The sequence below is a fragment of the Hyla sarda genome, chromosome 2 (assembly GCF_029499605.1).
Source record: "Hyla sarda isolate aHylSar1 chromosome 2, aHylSar1.hap1, whole genome shotgun sequence".
Lineage (NCBI taxonomy): Eukaryota > Metazoa > Chordata > Amphibia > Anura > Hylidae > Hyla > Hyla sarda.
In genome coordinates this window covers 324799347-324813633 of record NC_079190.1, presented here as the reverse complement: position 1 = coordinate 324813633, position 14287 = coordinate 324799347, and the positions used below count along the sequence as shown (strand labels likewise).

The 14287-nt window shown below is 41.2% G+C and overlaps 1 protein-coding gene across 2 annotated transcripts in view; it reads right to left on the bottom strand.

Annotated features, from left to right (window-relative positions):
* The window catches only part of SLC6A17 (solute carrier family 6 member 17), an 84831-nt gene that overhangs the window by 38262 nt on the left and 32282 nt on the right, over positions 1–14287 (bottom strand). For both annotated transcript variants that reach the window (XM_056557926.1, XM_056557924.1), the window contains exons 2-5: positions 13715–14098; positions 9293–9450; positions 4936–5062; positions 1420–1601 (exon numbers count right to left, since the gene is read on the bottom strand). In XM_056557926.1, the coding sequence (XP_056413901.1) occupies positions 1420–1601; positions 4936–5062; positions 9293–9450; positions 13715–13997 (750 nt within the window). In that variant the 5' untranslated portion in view covers positions 13998–14098. The remainder of the gene's footprint in view (positions 1–1419; positions 1602–4935; positions 5063–9292; positions 9451–13714; positions 14099–14287) is intronic.

Genomic DNA, 14287 nt, shown 5'->3' with positions numbered 1-14287 from the left:
CCCGCCGTATAAATGCAGCGTCCAGCGCAACGGGGGTTAAGCTGAACTTCTCACCTGCCGGAGACAACCGGAAGTGAAAAGTTCAGCCCCCGGGATGCAGCAGCAGCTGCAATTATGTGAATGACGGGTATACCCGTCGCTCTGCGCGAATGCACTTCAGCAGCAGACGGGTATAACAGTCATTCTGCGTTAAGGGGTTAAAATGGTCATCTTCTGACCCCTATAACTTTTACTTTTACGTGTACAGGGTGGTATGAGGGCTCATTTTCTGCAGTTGAAGTTTTTAGCGGTACCATTTTTGTATTGATCTGACTTTTTTACCAAAAATACGCTATTTCGGACTCTGGAATTTTTTTGCGCATACGCCATTGACCGTGCAGTTTAATTAATGATATATTTTTATAGTTCGGACATTTACACACGCGGCGATACCACATATGTTTATTTTTATTATGATTACAAACTTTTATATGGAATTTGGGAAAAGGCGGGTGATTTAAAATTTTAATAAGGAATGGTTTAATGTGTGTGTGTTTTTAAACTTGGCGGACTTTTAGGAGGAATCATTTTGATTCCTCATACAGATCAATGTGGTTTCATAAAACCACACTGATCTGTGTGTTCTGCGCTCGATTGATACAGCCTGGCTTCATCATTCAGAGTGCAGGAGCCGGCAGTGAAGGAGAGGTAAGCCCTCCGGCTACCCCAGCAGTGGATTGTAAAGTTTAGTTTGTAACTGTATTAAACACTGTGTAGTAACTCGACCACTCCACTCTCCCGCACCTGCGCTCGGACGGGCCAGCAGCCCACCTGGCCGAATGGAAACGACAGGTAATAATGGAAATGTCCAGCGCTTTAGGATGCAAAAATTCTTCGGCTTTATTAAGTCATAAAAACATGCAGCATAGGGACAAGAACGCCAACGCGTTTCGGATCTGTGCAATCCTTAGTCATGGCCATGACTAAGGATCGCACAGATCCGAAACGCTAAGGGCCTAACCCCTCCCCCGGTCATGCTTTTTGGGCTTTGCGCCCAAGCAAAACATTTTTTTTTTTCAATCTTTGCCATCAAAGTGCTTCAACTTTCTTATTTTTTTAATCAACAAAGCCATATGAGGGTTTTTTTTTTTCACAGAACAAATTGTACTTTTTCTTGCCACCTTTTTTGGGTTTAATGTTATACTGAGTTCAGAAGACACATTTTAAGTCAGTGTAGTTTTATAAATTGTTGCATGACTATGACTTGTGACGAGGCTCAGGCACCACCATGTTCTGGCCCCCGGAGAAAATAATTGTGATGCCCTGAACCAAAAACCTCTTTCAGCTTTGTGCTGACATAAATACTATAACTAGAAAGAATACTCTTTTTCCTTATAACCTTTTGGTTACTAGTCTTTGCCAGAGTCTGTATTACCTCACCTTGCCTGAAGATTGTATGCCTTTAATCATTGCCATTCCCACAATACACCATGCAGTCAATACGCACAAGGTCATCCTCCAGTTTAGACCTCCTCCCTGTGATATGGAGTTTGAAATATCCAGAGTCTCCCGATACCAGAAGTATGTTGTAGCTGAACTTTTCTCACATTCCGCTTCCACTACTAAAAGACATAACACTTTGTTTCAATGTTGCATTATCTAGATGTGATTGGATTGCATTGCTTGGTTTAATGATATGACTAGTTCTGCCTTTTATACACTTTTAGGCTTATACACAGCATTATTATGGCGGTTTTTGCGTCAACTATATGATCAGATCCTGTCCTCCTTAAGGTCTGTTCTTACCTCATAGGGCATGAATCTAATGTAAATACAGATCTGGACAAAACTGTTGGTACCCTTCTGGTAAAGACAAAAAAATTGACAATGCTCAGTAAAAGAAAAATTGTGGTTTTACATAATAAAAAAATAAAAATGAAGCTGACCTGGAAATAAATGATGATAACTGACAGCCGATTCACCCACACTAAACCCAATACAGAGGATTATAGTGCAGGAGTGAACCAGATTAAAAGGAGGTATAATTTACCCAGATCCATGGTCCGGCTTTTTTACCCTACATGGCTAATATGTTAATTGCTGGCTTTGCTCGATGGAGAAGGGACCCGGCATTAAAGCAGGGATGCTGGGTATGCCAGGTACCACCTCCATTGTGCAAAGCAATGGAGGCTGATAACGGATCTATGTACATTAAATGAGCCACTGATCCGGGTAAATTATACCTCATTTTAGTGTGGGTTACCTGCACTATAATTCCATGTATTAGATTTAGTATGGGTAAACCAGCTGTCAGTTTCCCTTTAATATTTTAGTATTAATTTTTTTTTTATATTATAATCCATTCAAAGAAAGAAAATATACAGGGCTCCTACCACTGTGATCTTGCTTGTATAAACTATATTCAATAACTGGATACATAACATGCAGTGGGTAGAACAACAAGCAGTACATGTAGTGGGGGTGTTACTTGGATGACAGTCGGGTTCACACTACCTTAGCGCTTCATCAGGTCCATATAAGCAATGTCTGTAACTCATTGAGACTTTTCCACTTGTCTACAGGTATTTTGGCCAAATCCTCACAAGCAAACCGCTCCAGCTATCCAAAGTTTGAAAGTTGCCTTCCTCAGATTCAGCTCTTTCCACAGATGTTCAATAGGATTCAGATCTGGTCTCATAGAAGGCAACTTCACAGTAGCCCAATGTTTTGCACTCCTTGGGTATTTTTAGCTGTCTGGAGAAGGCACATTTCCCACAATGTGCTTATGAGGACTGGGCCAAGATAACTAGACAAGTACAGAAGTCTCATTGAGAGTTATAGGAATCACTTGACTACAGTGACTGTCTCAAAAGGTTGTGCAACAAAATATTGAGTTCAGGTACCATCATTTGTGTCCAGGACAGATTCATTATTTTGTTTTTTAAAAGGATTCTGCTGAACCACAATTCAAAAGCAATGTCTGATTTTCATGAGTTATTTTCTGTGATTTTTTCCTCCTTACTAGTCATTTCAAGTTATTTCAGGGAGCAATATGGGTATTTCTTTCTCTTTCTTTAATGAAAGAGTACCAACAAATTTGTACACATCTGTATATGGCTCAAACATAGTTCCATAATACATCCATGTACATGAGCAATGTAGAAGACAGTCCAGCACACCTCTCCTGACTGCGCACGGACCGTGCCCAGCTAGGCACAAACAATACTGAATAAAGGCAGAGGGTCCAGCACTTTGATGATTTGCAGCTTTATTGAAGTGGATAACACACGGTAAAAGGGACAGTCAGACGCGTTTTGAGCGCATGCGCTCTTCCTCAGTGACGTCAGTGTATATTCAGGTGAGGTTTAAATACCTGGGAATAGGGTGGAGAATATGCTGATAATACCTCCCACCTCACCGGAGATGCAACTGACTGGAGGATCAATATACAAAATGTAAAAAGATTCTAAAATTCATAAATGCACATTAATAGAAAAAAGTACCAATGTATGCGGCACAAAAAAGGGATTGAATTTAATAGTGAAATAATAATTCACAGCGGGCTTTAAACCCATTGGGGCACGAGTCCCCAAAGGGAACTGCCAATATGCCTCTGTCGGACAGTTTTTTTACGAATGCATCCCCTTCTTATGCCCACATTCACATGTTCAATGGCATAAATTTTTAAAGAATTCACATTTCCATTATGCACTGTCTGAAAATGAGCCGATGCTGCAGGCACAGATAGTGCCTTACAGATGTGGTGCTACTGTCATTAAGATGCTCTAATGCTTGCGTTTTCAATTTTTATACTTCAACTTCCATGCAGTACAATGACGTACACCACATTACTGTAATTACAATTAATATAAGATTTAATAGAAAATGTCTGTACAATCTGCATTTTCAAATTGGTTAGTTTAGAATATTGGAACGTACGGCAGATTTTCTGGATACATTTAAAAAAAAAAAACTTCTGGGCTAACCAATTGGTTCTGCTAGTTGTGAGTATTCACCACACTGGGAGACAATTGGTCCCCCAATGTGGGTGCCCTTTTAGAGACTACATGACAACCCTCACTTAAAATAGACAATATTTCATCACGTTTCAATAAATGTAAATGTCTGTATGATTTGTTTGATACTATTAAAGTGAGGGAAAATGTAAGTGACAATATGTTGAGGATAAATGAGTGTTTCTCTCTCCTTGCCAGCCACTATGTGTTTGGCTCTCAATGTATGTGAAGAATATCCCCTAAATTTTAACCTGGTTTTTAACTCAGAAGATTGTCTCGTGAAAGTTTCCATGTCTGTGCAATTTCTTTTAAGTCTGGTGAATTCACCTACTGGGATAGCTCTAGTAGTATGATGAGGGTGATTACTGTCTGCTCTGAGTACTGTGCTCCCTGATATCAACTTGTGGTGGGCAGCAATGAAGATGGTACCTTGAGGAGTAATGGTAAGTGCTAGATCTAAGAAGACTATGGATAAAGTATTGACCTGATGTGTGAATGTCAAATTGTCGGGATTTTAGTTCAGATATTCTACAAACAGTGGCACAGCTGCGAGGTCCCCCTCCAGACTAGAAGAAGGTCATCTATAAAGTGGCCGTAACACTGTATGCTATCTGCAAACGGATTGTCTGGAGTGAAAATATATTTAGATTCCCAATAAGACAAGGTCAAATTGGCAAGGGATGGGGAGTGTCTGGCCCTCATAGAAACACCACTAGTCTGAACAGAAAAGGTTTTGTCAAAAATGTGACAAAGTGCTGGACCCTCTGCCTTCATCCATATACATGAGCCCTTAATGTCAACTACTTTTAGATGTTGTTCTTTTTAGAACATTTAGAAATATTTATGGAACCTAAACATGATAAGCAGAAATAACAGGAAATTATCGAAAGAATTTAACAAAGAGGCTTCCTGCTGAACATCAAAATAATAGTTTACTTACGGACTACAGAGCCATTTTTCGTGCTTGGACATTCGTTCCAAGGGAGAGGATATTGAAAAGACTGAAAGAAGTAGAATATGCTCCATCCAATGATAACATTATAGTAAAGTCCGACAAAGAAGCAGACCTAAGGAAAATGTGAAAAGAATTTTATATTTTATGCAGATCATGAAAACGTCTGTGCCATGGCAAATGTAATTACGTGGGCTCCCAGCTAAGTCACGGTGTAATTACTGTAATGAGTACATGGAATTTTCTCAGCAATCGGGAAAAAAAAATTCTTCATCTTACAAAAGTACCATCAAAACAGGGGATTTCTATTGTATGCTTTAGGGCAATTCACACAAGCACATTATGAGCGCATTTTTGTGCCCATATTGTGACCCAGTGTATCGGTCCAACCTTAGCTTTATAGTAAAGTAACAGCATTATTGTAAACCTGTGGTTGGACTGGACACTCCCCAGCCAAGAATTAAACAGTTTTAGTAAACCTGGGTCATTGCTTTATTTTATTTATTTTTTAATCTGCATAATCACGATAAAATAAAGTACCTAAATGGATTCTCTATTTTGTTTGGTGCAGTTACGATGATGGTTTGGGTTGGCACAGGCGATGTACATACTTTTTTTTCAGTGAATTTCTGTAAATTCTGTATGCACAGCTTGTCCCCCAAGAGCTCATAAATAGCCTCTGGGGAACATTAACACTTTATTTTATTTGTTTATTATGCAGTTTTCCACTGTAAATGGGTCATCCATAGATACCCTAGTTAACTATTTTATAGCATGGGAACTCAACTACTTTTAGGTTGGCTTATCTAAATCCGCCATTGGATGAAGGTCTGAGCAACAAGAGGCGCTGCTTGATGAGGAAAATTTTTACCCTCATGATAAGTCACATGGTAAAACATGCTTTTGCAGTGTGTAAGATGTAAATCTACAGCTCTCAATGTGAGCATCTGGCCTGAGATCTACACTCTTTATTTAGCTCCAAATATTGTCACTCTGCACCTAATGCTGCCACACGCTATGCACCCTATATACAATACATACAAATGTCACACATTTTGCCCAGAACCAATAATGCCACTGTGCCCCTTATAAAACTGATAATGCCATTGTGCCACCTCAAACAATTAATACTGTTCCCCACAAATAAAGTGTGCCCCTCTACCTCAATGAACTGTATCACGTGCCCTTGATCATGAACTGTGCCACTTTCCCTATAATAATCTAGGTCACTTCCCCATAATGAAAGGTGTCACTCTTTCCACAATGAACTGTTCCAATGCTCCCCCTCATAAACTATGCCATGCTTCCCATAATAAAGTGTGCCACTGTACCCATATTGAAGTGTGCCACTGTACCCATATTGAAGTGGGTCTCTGCCCCCATAATGATGTGTGACATTGCCACCACATTGAAGTACACCTGTCCCCATAATGAATATGCCACTGTGCTCTTAAAGATCTGTGTCAATGCCTCAGTAATGAAGTATGCCTCAGTCCCCATAATCAACTGCACTTAATGATCTGTGGCACTACCACATAAAGATCTTTGCCACTGCCCACACAATGAGTGGTGCCACTGTGCCTATAATGAGCACTGTCACTGTGCCCAAATGTCCGCAAGCAGAAATATGGAAAATAGGGTCTAATAGCGCTGGTTCTGTGTACTTCACAGCCACTTTATTCCTCAAATACTGAATAAACTTGTTTATGTGGCACAAAAAACGACGCTTTCTGGGCTGGAGTGGGTCGTCAGGTAACGTGCAACGTAATGAATGGTGCCACTGTCCTCATGATTAACAGTGTCCAAATGATGAGTGCCACTGCCCCCCATACTAAAATATGGTATGTCCCTGTCACATGTCTCTATGCCTCTCTTGATACATCCCATGACTTTGTTAGCCTTGGCAGCAGCTGCCTTGCGTTGATCACTAAAGTTGCGTTTACTGTCCACAAGTACCCCAAGTCCTTTTCTGTAGAAGTTTGCCTAATTTCTTATTTAGCACATAATTGTACATTTTGTTTTTACTGCCCAAGTGCATAACCTTACATTTATCCACATTAAACTTTTGCCATGCCTGTGCCCAAGCCTCCAGCTTCCCCAGATCCCTCTGTAATATTGTGTCATCATCCTCTGTGGTAATCACCCTACCCAGTTTAGTATCATCCACAAATATTGAAATTCTACTGTAATCTTCTCTAATCCCTCTACAAGGTCATTAAAAAAAAATATATTAAAAAGAATGACACTATCACTTACCAGATCCCCCTCCTATTATCCCCTATCCCCACTATGGTATCAGGATGTATATTAGTTATACACCTCCCATGAGGGTGTGTTTACACATTGCGTTTCTTGCTGCTTTTCTGCTTGGGTGATCTCCAGCACTAGCATCCTGATAAGATGACCAGCTGCACTAATCAAATGCCCCAGCCAAAGCCAGAGGATTCATGGGAAATGTAGGCTGCATTACATAATCAATGTCATTATGCATTTGTAAACCAAAATGGAACCCATTTTAAGCATGCATGTAACATTTTGATCATACTTTGTATCAGTCTGACACAGCACATGTGCAGTGTAGGCATTGGGATAACACACATGGAAGTACATATTTGATTTCATATTACATCTAGCATTATTGTGCTGTTATTATTGAGCTTGCATAATGGAAGCGCAAGTGTCATGGTTTCACATATAGGTTATATTCTGCATTTTTTGCATAGATTATAATGTATTAGTTCTTCCCCCATTTGAACAATATTCTTTAGCTTCTGCCCATGTGCTGTTTTGACTAAGCTGTTAGTAGGTGTTGAAAGCAATGATTACATGAGGGCACGCACACACAGCAAACAGGTCGAACATCCCAGACAGACCACCAGTGGAAATTAATCCGCTGTTTAATCCAGAGACAAGCACGAACTGCTCCTATAGTTTCCTTGTCCGCCATCCAGACACTGGTAGCACCTTCATTACACACCACTCTCTATGCCTGAATTATTTCTAGGGGCCTAGCAGAAAGAAATGCTCATTACATGTCCTATAATTGACAGTCAATGTAACCTTCATTTGCAGTGGTGTCCTGAATAAAAAATAAAATAAAATAAAAAACACTGGACTGCTACACACTGGACTTATATTGTCTTTAGCTGCAAATCCAGGGTCTTTTATGGATCCAACACAGAGCAAGTGTGAGTATGAAGGATTTGCAGTGAGCTCTTCAATGCTGCCTTAGCTGTGGAGCGAAATGCACTGCCACAACTGCTAGTATGATGATCTGGGGAACCATCGCATACAACAGTCTGTCACCCCTAGTAGTGATTCAAGGGACAATAGCAGTTGAGCGTATCCTGTGACCACATGTAATCTCATGGCAGGGCATATTAAAAGTTTGAATCCCCCCCCTTTTCCGAAATTCCATGTAAAAAATATGTAAACATAATAAACAAACATGTGGTATTGCCGCATGTGTAAATGTCCGACCTATAAAAATATAATGTTAATTAAACAGCACGGTCAATGCTGTACATGTAAAAAAAAATACCAAAGTCCAAAATTGCGTATTTTTGGTCACTTTGTATACCCCCCCAAAAAAAAAAAAAAAAAAATTTATAAAAAGTGCTCAAAAAGTCCCATCAAAACAAAAATGGTACTGCTAAAAACTTCTGATCATGGTGCAAAAAAATTCTCTCATACTGTCCTGTATATGTAAAAATAAAAAAAGTTATAGGGGTCAGAAGATGACAATTTTACACATACTAATTTTGGTGCATGTAAGTAGTAAAATAAAATCAAACCTATATAAATTAGGTATCTTTGTAACCGTATGGACCTACAGAGTAAACATTTGGTGTCATTTTTACCGAAAAGTGCACTGCATAGAATCAGAAGCCCCCAAAATTGACAAAATGGTGTTTTTTTGCCCCACAAATATTTTTTTCTGATTTCGCCATAAATTTTGTGGTGAAATGATTGTTGTCCTTATAAAGTACAATTGGTGGGGCAAAGAAAAAAAAAAGCCCTCATATGGGTCTGTATGTGCAAAATTGAAAGCAATGTGATTTTTAGAACATGAGGAAAAAACGAAAGTGCAAAAACGGAAAAACCCTGCGTTCTTAAGGGGTTAATTTATGGAAATGTTAGAAAGAACAGTAGTCTGCTACCATTATCATGGAGTTAGATAAGTCTAGCGACAGGTTCTAAGAACGTTACCTACTAGTGCACAGACAATGACAGCAAATCCACAAGCTGTTATGGAGGTGCAGTTACATGCCAAACCATAAAATGAGTGTGTAAACCTGACCTAAAGGAATATAGGGAAACATAACTATTGGAAGCCAATGCTTACAACACAGCTAGCATAGCCAATTCCTCCAAGCCGAGGGCATATGTAATTCCATACTCCGATGCTACCTCTGCGAATTCTCTGCCCCACAGCCAGTTCAAGGAAGAAGAGAGGGATGCCAATCAAAATAAGTAAGATCAGGTAGGGGACCATGTATGCTCCTGTAACAAAAAATTCACTCAGGTCAAACAAAGAAAAACAATAAATATAACAGAAATGTTATTTTTTTCAATGTGTATGAATTATGTACAGTATTTATCACGAATGTAGTATGTGAAGACATTTAATACTAGCAGTAAGGCCTTATCAGAAGGCATGGTCTACTACATCAGTTGTGTTAAAAGGGTTCTCTGCTGACCTCCGTCCATGTCAGGAACTGTCCAGAGCAGGAACAAATCCACATAGCAAACCTCTCCTGCTCTGGACAATTCCTGAAACAGACAGAGGTGTCAGCAGAGAGCACTGTGGTCAGACAGAGAAGAACTATACTACTTCCTGTGGAACATACAGCAGCTGATACTGTAAGGATAATGATTTTAAAATAGAAGTCATTTACAAACTGTACCAGTTAAAAAAAAATATATATATATTAATATATATATATATATAGTTTTCCACCGGAGTACCTCTTTAAGTGTACTTGTAATTTGCAAATTTTTTTTATATGATGTAGATAATAACACTATGGGGGAGATTTATCAAAACCTGTGTAAAGGAAAAGTTGACCAGTTGCCCATAGCAAACAATCAGATCGCTTTCATTTTTGAAAAGGCTTCTGAAAAATAAAAGTAGCAATCGGATTGGTTGCCAGGGGCAACTGGTCAACTTTTCCTTGACAGGTTTTGATAAATCGCCCCCTATATGTATGTTTGTAACATATATTGGTAAGAATGTGTATATTCTGGGTTAAAAAAATTAAATAAAATAATAATTCTCTTGTCTTTGCAGCTACTGCCTGTGTGTCCCTGTGTGGAGGCAAATACAGGAAGTGAGGACAGAACAAGCAGGGCTTTGTACAGGCTCCTGGCTTGTCAATCATCCTGCTGTGCATGTCATACATCCTCACTGCACAGAGCCCTTCTTGTCCTCACTGCACAGAGCCCTTCTTGTCCTCACTGCACAGGGCCCTTCTTGTCCTCACTGCACAGGGCCCTGCTTGTCCTCACTGCACAGGGCCCTGCTTGTCCTCACTGCACAGGGCCCTGCTTGTCCTCACTGCACAGGGCCCTGCTTGTCCTCACTGCACAGGGCCCTGCTTGTCCTCACTGCACAGGGCCCTGCTTGTCCTCACTGCACAGGGCCCTGCTTGTCCTCACTGCACAGGGCCCTGCTTGTCCTCACTGCACAGGGCCCTGCTTGTCCTCACTGCACAGGGCCCTGCTTGTCCTCACTGCACAGGGCCCTGCTTGTCCTCACTGCACAGGGCCCTGCTTGTCCTCACTGCACAGGGCCCTGCTTGTCCTCACTGCACAGGGCCCTGCTTGTCCTCACTGCACAGGGCCCTGCTTGTCCTCACTGCACAGGGCCCTGCTTGTCCTCACTGCACAGGGCCCTGCTTGTCCTCACTGCACAGGGCCCTGCTTGTCCTCACTGCACAGGGCCCTGCTTGTCCTCACTGCACAGGGCCCTGCTTGTCCTCACTGCACAGGGCCCTGCTTGTCCTCACTGCACAGGGCCCTGCTTGTCCTCACTGCACAGGGCCCTGCTTGTCCTCACTGCACAGGGCCCTGCTTGTCCTCACTGCACAGAGCCCTGTTTGTCCTCACTGCACAGAGCCCTGCTTGTCCTCACTGCACAGAGCCCTGCTTGTCCTCACTGCACAGAGCCCTGCTTGTCCTCACTGCACAGAGCCCTGCTTGTCCTCACTGCACAGAGCCCTGCTTGTCCTCACTGCACAGAGCCCTTCTTGTCCTCACTGCACAAAGCCCTTCTTGTCCTCACTGCACAGAGCCCTTCTTGTCCTCACTGCACAGAGCCCTTCTTGTCCACCCACACTTCCTGTATTTTGTCTCAGCACTGAGACACCCGGGCAATAGGAGCAGCATTTGTTAATCCGAAAATATATACTTTTTTAAATAATGTATATTGCAAAAAGAGATATATTATCTACATTATATAAAAAGTTAAAAAAGGTATATGCTATGGATAAAGAAAAGAATAGATGTTTATATTATTACAATACTTCTCATCTCTTTTAAACTCTGCTCCCAATTTTTCATACAAACTTAATTTTGCTGTATACTGAAGCATTTTATACAGCAAAAAAGTATACATTGCAATGCCTTTTTTAAATATAAGTTAAAGGGAAATAGATAAACTGTATAATGTACATGGCAAAAATATACACTGTAATGTTCTTTTTTATAATGTAAGTCAATTGTTTGTTGCATCTGTTTAACATATATGTTATTATACATCTAAAACATATGTTAAATGTAAACACACACATGACACAGTGTGATCCCAGTCTATTTCCCTCCTGTTTTTCTGACCCTACACTATCTAGCTTAAAGTTTCTTAGTAACCCCTGCTAGCTGAAGATATTTAATAATGTAGAAGAGCTGTCTGTTTCCATGGTGTAGCAGGCTACTGTACAAGCTATGTGTGTTGAGAATCTGTATTTTATGTGAATCTAGAATAACACATTTATTTCTCTTATATTGAACATATTTTAGTGTTTTTTTGTACTGACTGCAGCCTAGAAAAAAAAACTGTGTGCTGCCTACACAACATCGATAAGCAGGATAGCTCCTATGCCCCCTCTGTATCCAATCTAATATTTGGGCCTAAATATATATTTCATGACATTGTAATGTCCCAGTACGGGATGTTGCCGTACTGTACTTCTGCCCTGTCAAGCAGAGTCCCTGCATGTCCTTGGGGCTCTCCTGCAGCAAACTCTATAGTATTTACAGGTTATATGTAGTTATGTATTATAAGTATAATGTGCCTTTAAATCTGTACCACATGATTGCATTGTTACCCAGAGAACCCCAGTGACCAGGTGACCTATGGGCTCCTTGGACAGCCCCCGATATATGGGGAGGAGCTGCAATCTCTCTCTTTCATTGCTCTTCTGCTGATGCTGAGGTCAAGTGCAGTCAAGTCGTTTCAGTGCCTGTGTACAGCCATTGGAGGCCTCAAACCTAAAGTCTGCAGCCACCTGTCAATTGCAAGTAAGCTCAAGTCATCTAATGGTCATGAAATGAGTCAAGTAAAGTCTACTGTCTAGTCACTGTGGCATGCATTATAGTCTGTCACGTCACTGCAAGTCCCAGCAAGCCTGCAAGGTCTCTGTGTCACTGGCCACCTCTCTGGGATACTGGCTGAACTGTATAGACTGTAACCCTGTCTAACCTCAGTAAAAGCTACTGTTACCCTTAACCTGGCCTTGGACTCTTTATTGCCCCTGCCTAACCTAGGACTAGGGGTACTACCTTCGGGTGGTTACATAGGCAAACAAAGGGGTTAATACCATCTACCCCTGGGCAACACCATCTGCCCCTTACACCTCACATCACACCCCGTGGTGTACCACAACATCATACACAAGCTCTTTGTATTCATCTATAAATATACAGGCTGAAAGGGTATTCTCATCTAGGGTATGCAATGTCTAGATTATGCTATAATTTTAGGATTAGGGGCAAGGAAAGGGTGTATTTCCTTGGCTCACCTGCTTCTTAATTAATGAGGCAGCAGGGAAGGGAGGTGTGTATAAGATGGAGATTCAGTCTAATCTGTGCTCTCCCTTGGAAACAGTATGCTGGCTGTTAGAGGGGAGACACACGGGCCCTGTTTAGGTAACACGCAGAAGGCGCTGCGAGTGGTCCAAGTTCGGGTGTGAACTGGTAGTAAAACAGGTTGCAGGTGGCACGGGTTTTAACTGGATGAGGGAAGCTCACCAGTTGATAGACAGGGCATGCTGAGAGTTAGAGTCAGCGACCAGACGGTCTAGGACTTTATTCTGTTCCTGTTTATGTTTTGTTTTTACCTGCAACCTGTGGAAATAAAGCTGGCAAGGAGCCAGACTTGTATGAGGAACTGTGGTCTGTGGTGTTATTGTGAGGAACGTGTCCCGTGGCAAGTGACCAGGACGATCCCAGAGCTAATCCCTGAGACGATTCGTCACTAATTATATATATATACATACATACATATACATAGTCACTTGCCACGGGACACGTTCCTCACAATAACACCACAGACCACAGTTCCTCATACAAGTCTGACTCCTTGCCAGCTTTATTTCCACAGGTTGCAAGTAAAAACAAAAAGTTGTAGCACTACATCAGTTCTAGATGCATGGTGCCAGCACCCCAGACCCGATCAAAAGTCTAGATATCCAAAGAGCAATAGCACATACAACAACAGAAGTGTTTAGAAGTAGATTCAACATCCTATTATTCGATTATTTGCACTTACCTCCACCATTTTTCTGGCAAAGATACGGAAATCGCCAAACATTGCCCAGCCCAACCGAGTATCCAATTTGCGCTAATATGTACTGTAGCTTGCTGTTCCATGCTGGCCTGTCCTCTACCTCTGAATTATCTTCCAGCTGTTTTCCTACACTCTCCTCACCAGAAACATTGAGAGCACTTGCTTTATGATCTATTGGTTCCTCATGGGCCAACAAGTCAGCAACAGATTCGGTGACATGTTGGTTGCTGTGCTCTCGCTGAGTCACTTTACTGTTTTTAGGCATTTGGAGAAGTGTAGATTCCAGAAAACCAAGGCAGATGTTTCTGCACAGATGTAATCCAGCAAAAAGGAGTTATTTAATACTGGCTTCCATGCAATACCGACCTGAAAAGAAGACACATTTAGTATTTCTCCAAACTCAGTAAATAAACTTTGTATAAAGGGTCGGTAAAGGGTTAGTAATATTAGCCATTTGTGCCAGAGGTGTAGCTTGTAGCTTCTGGGCCCCAATGTAAACTCTGAAACAGGGCCCCATATGGCAATTATAATACTGGCCTCTTACGGGGCAGATGT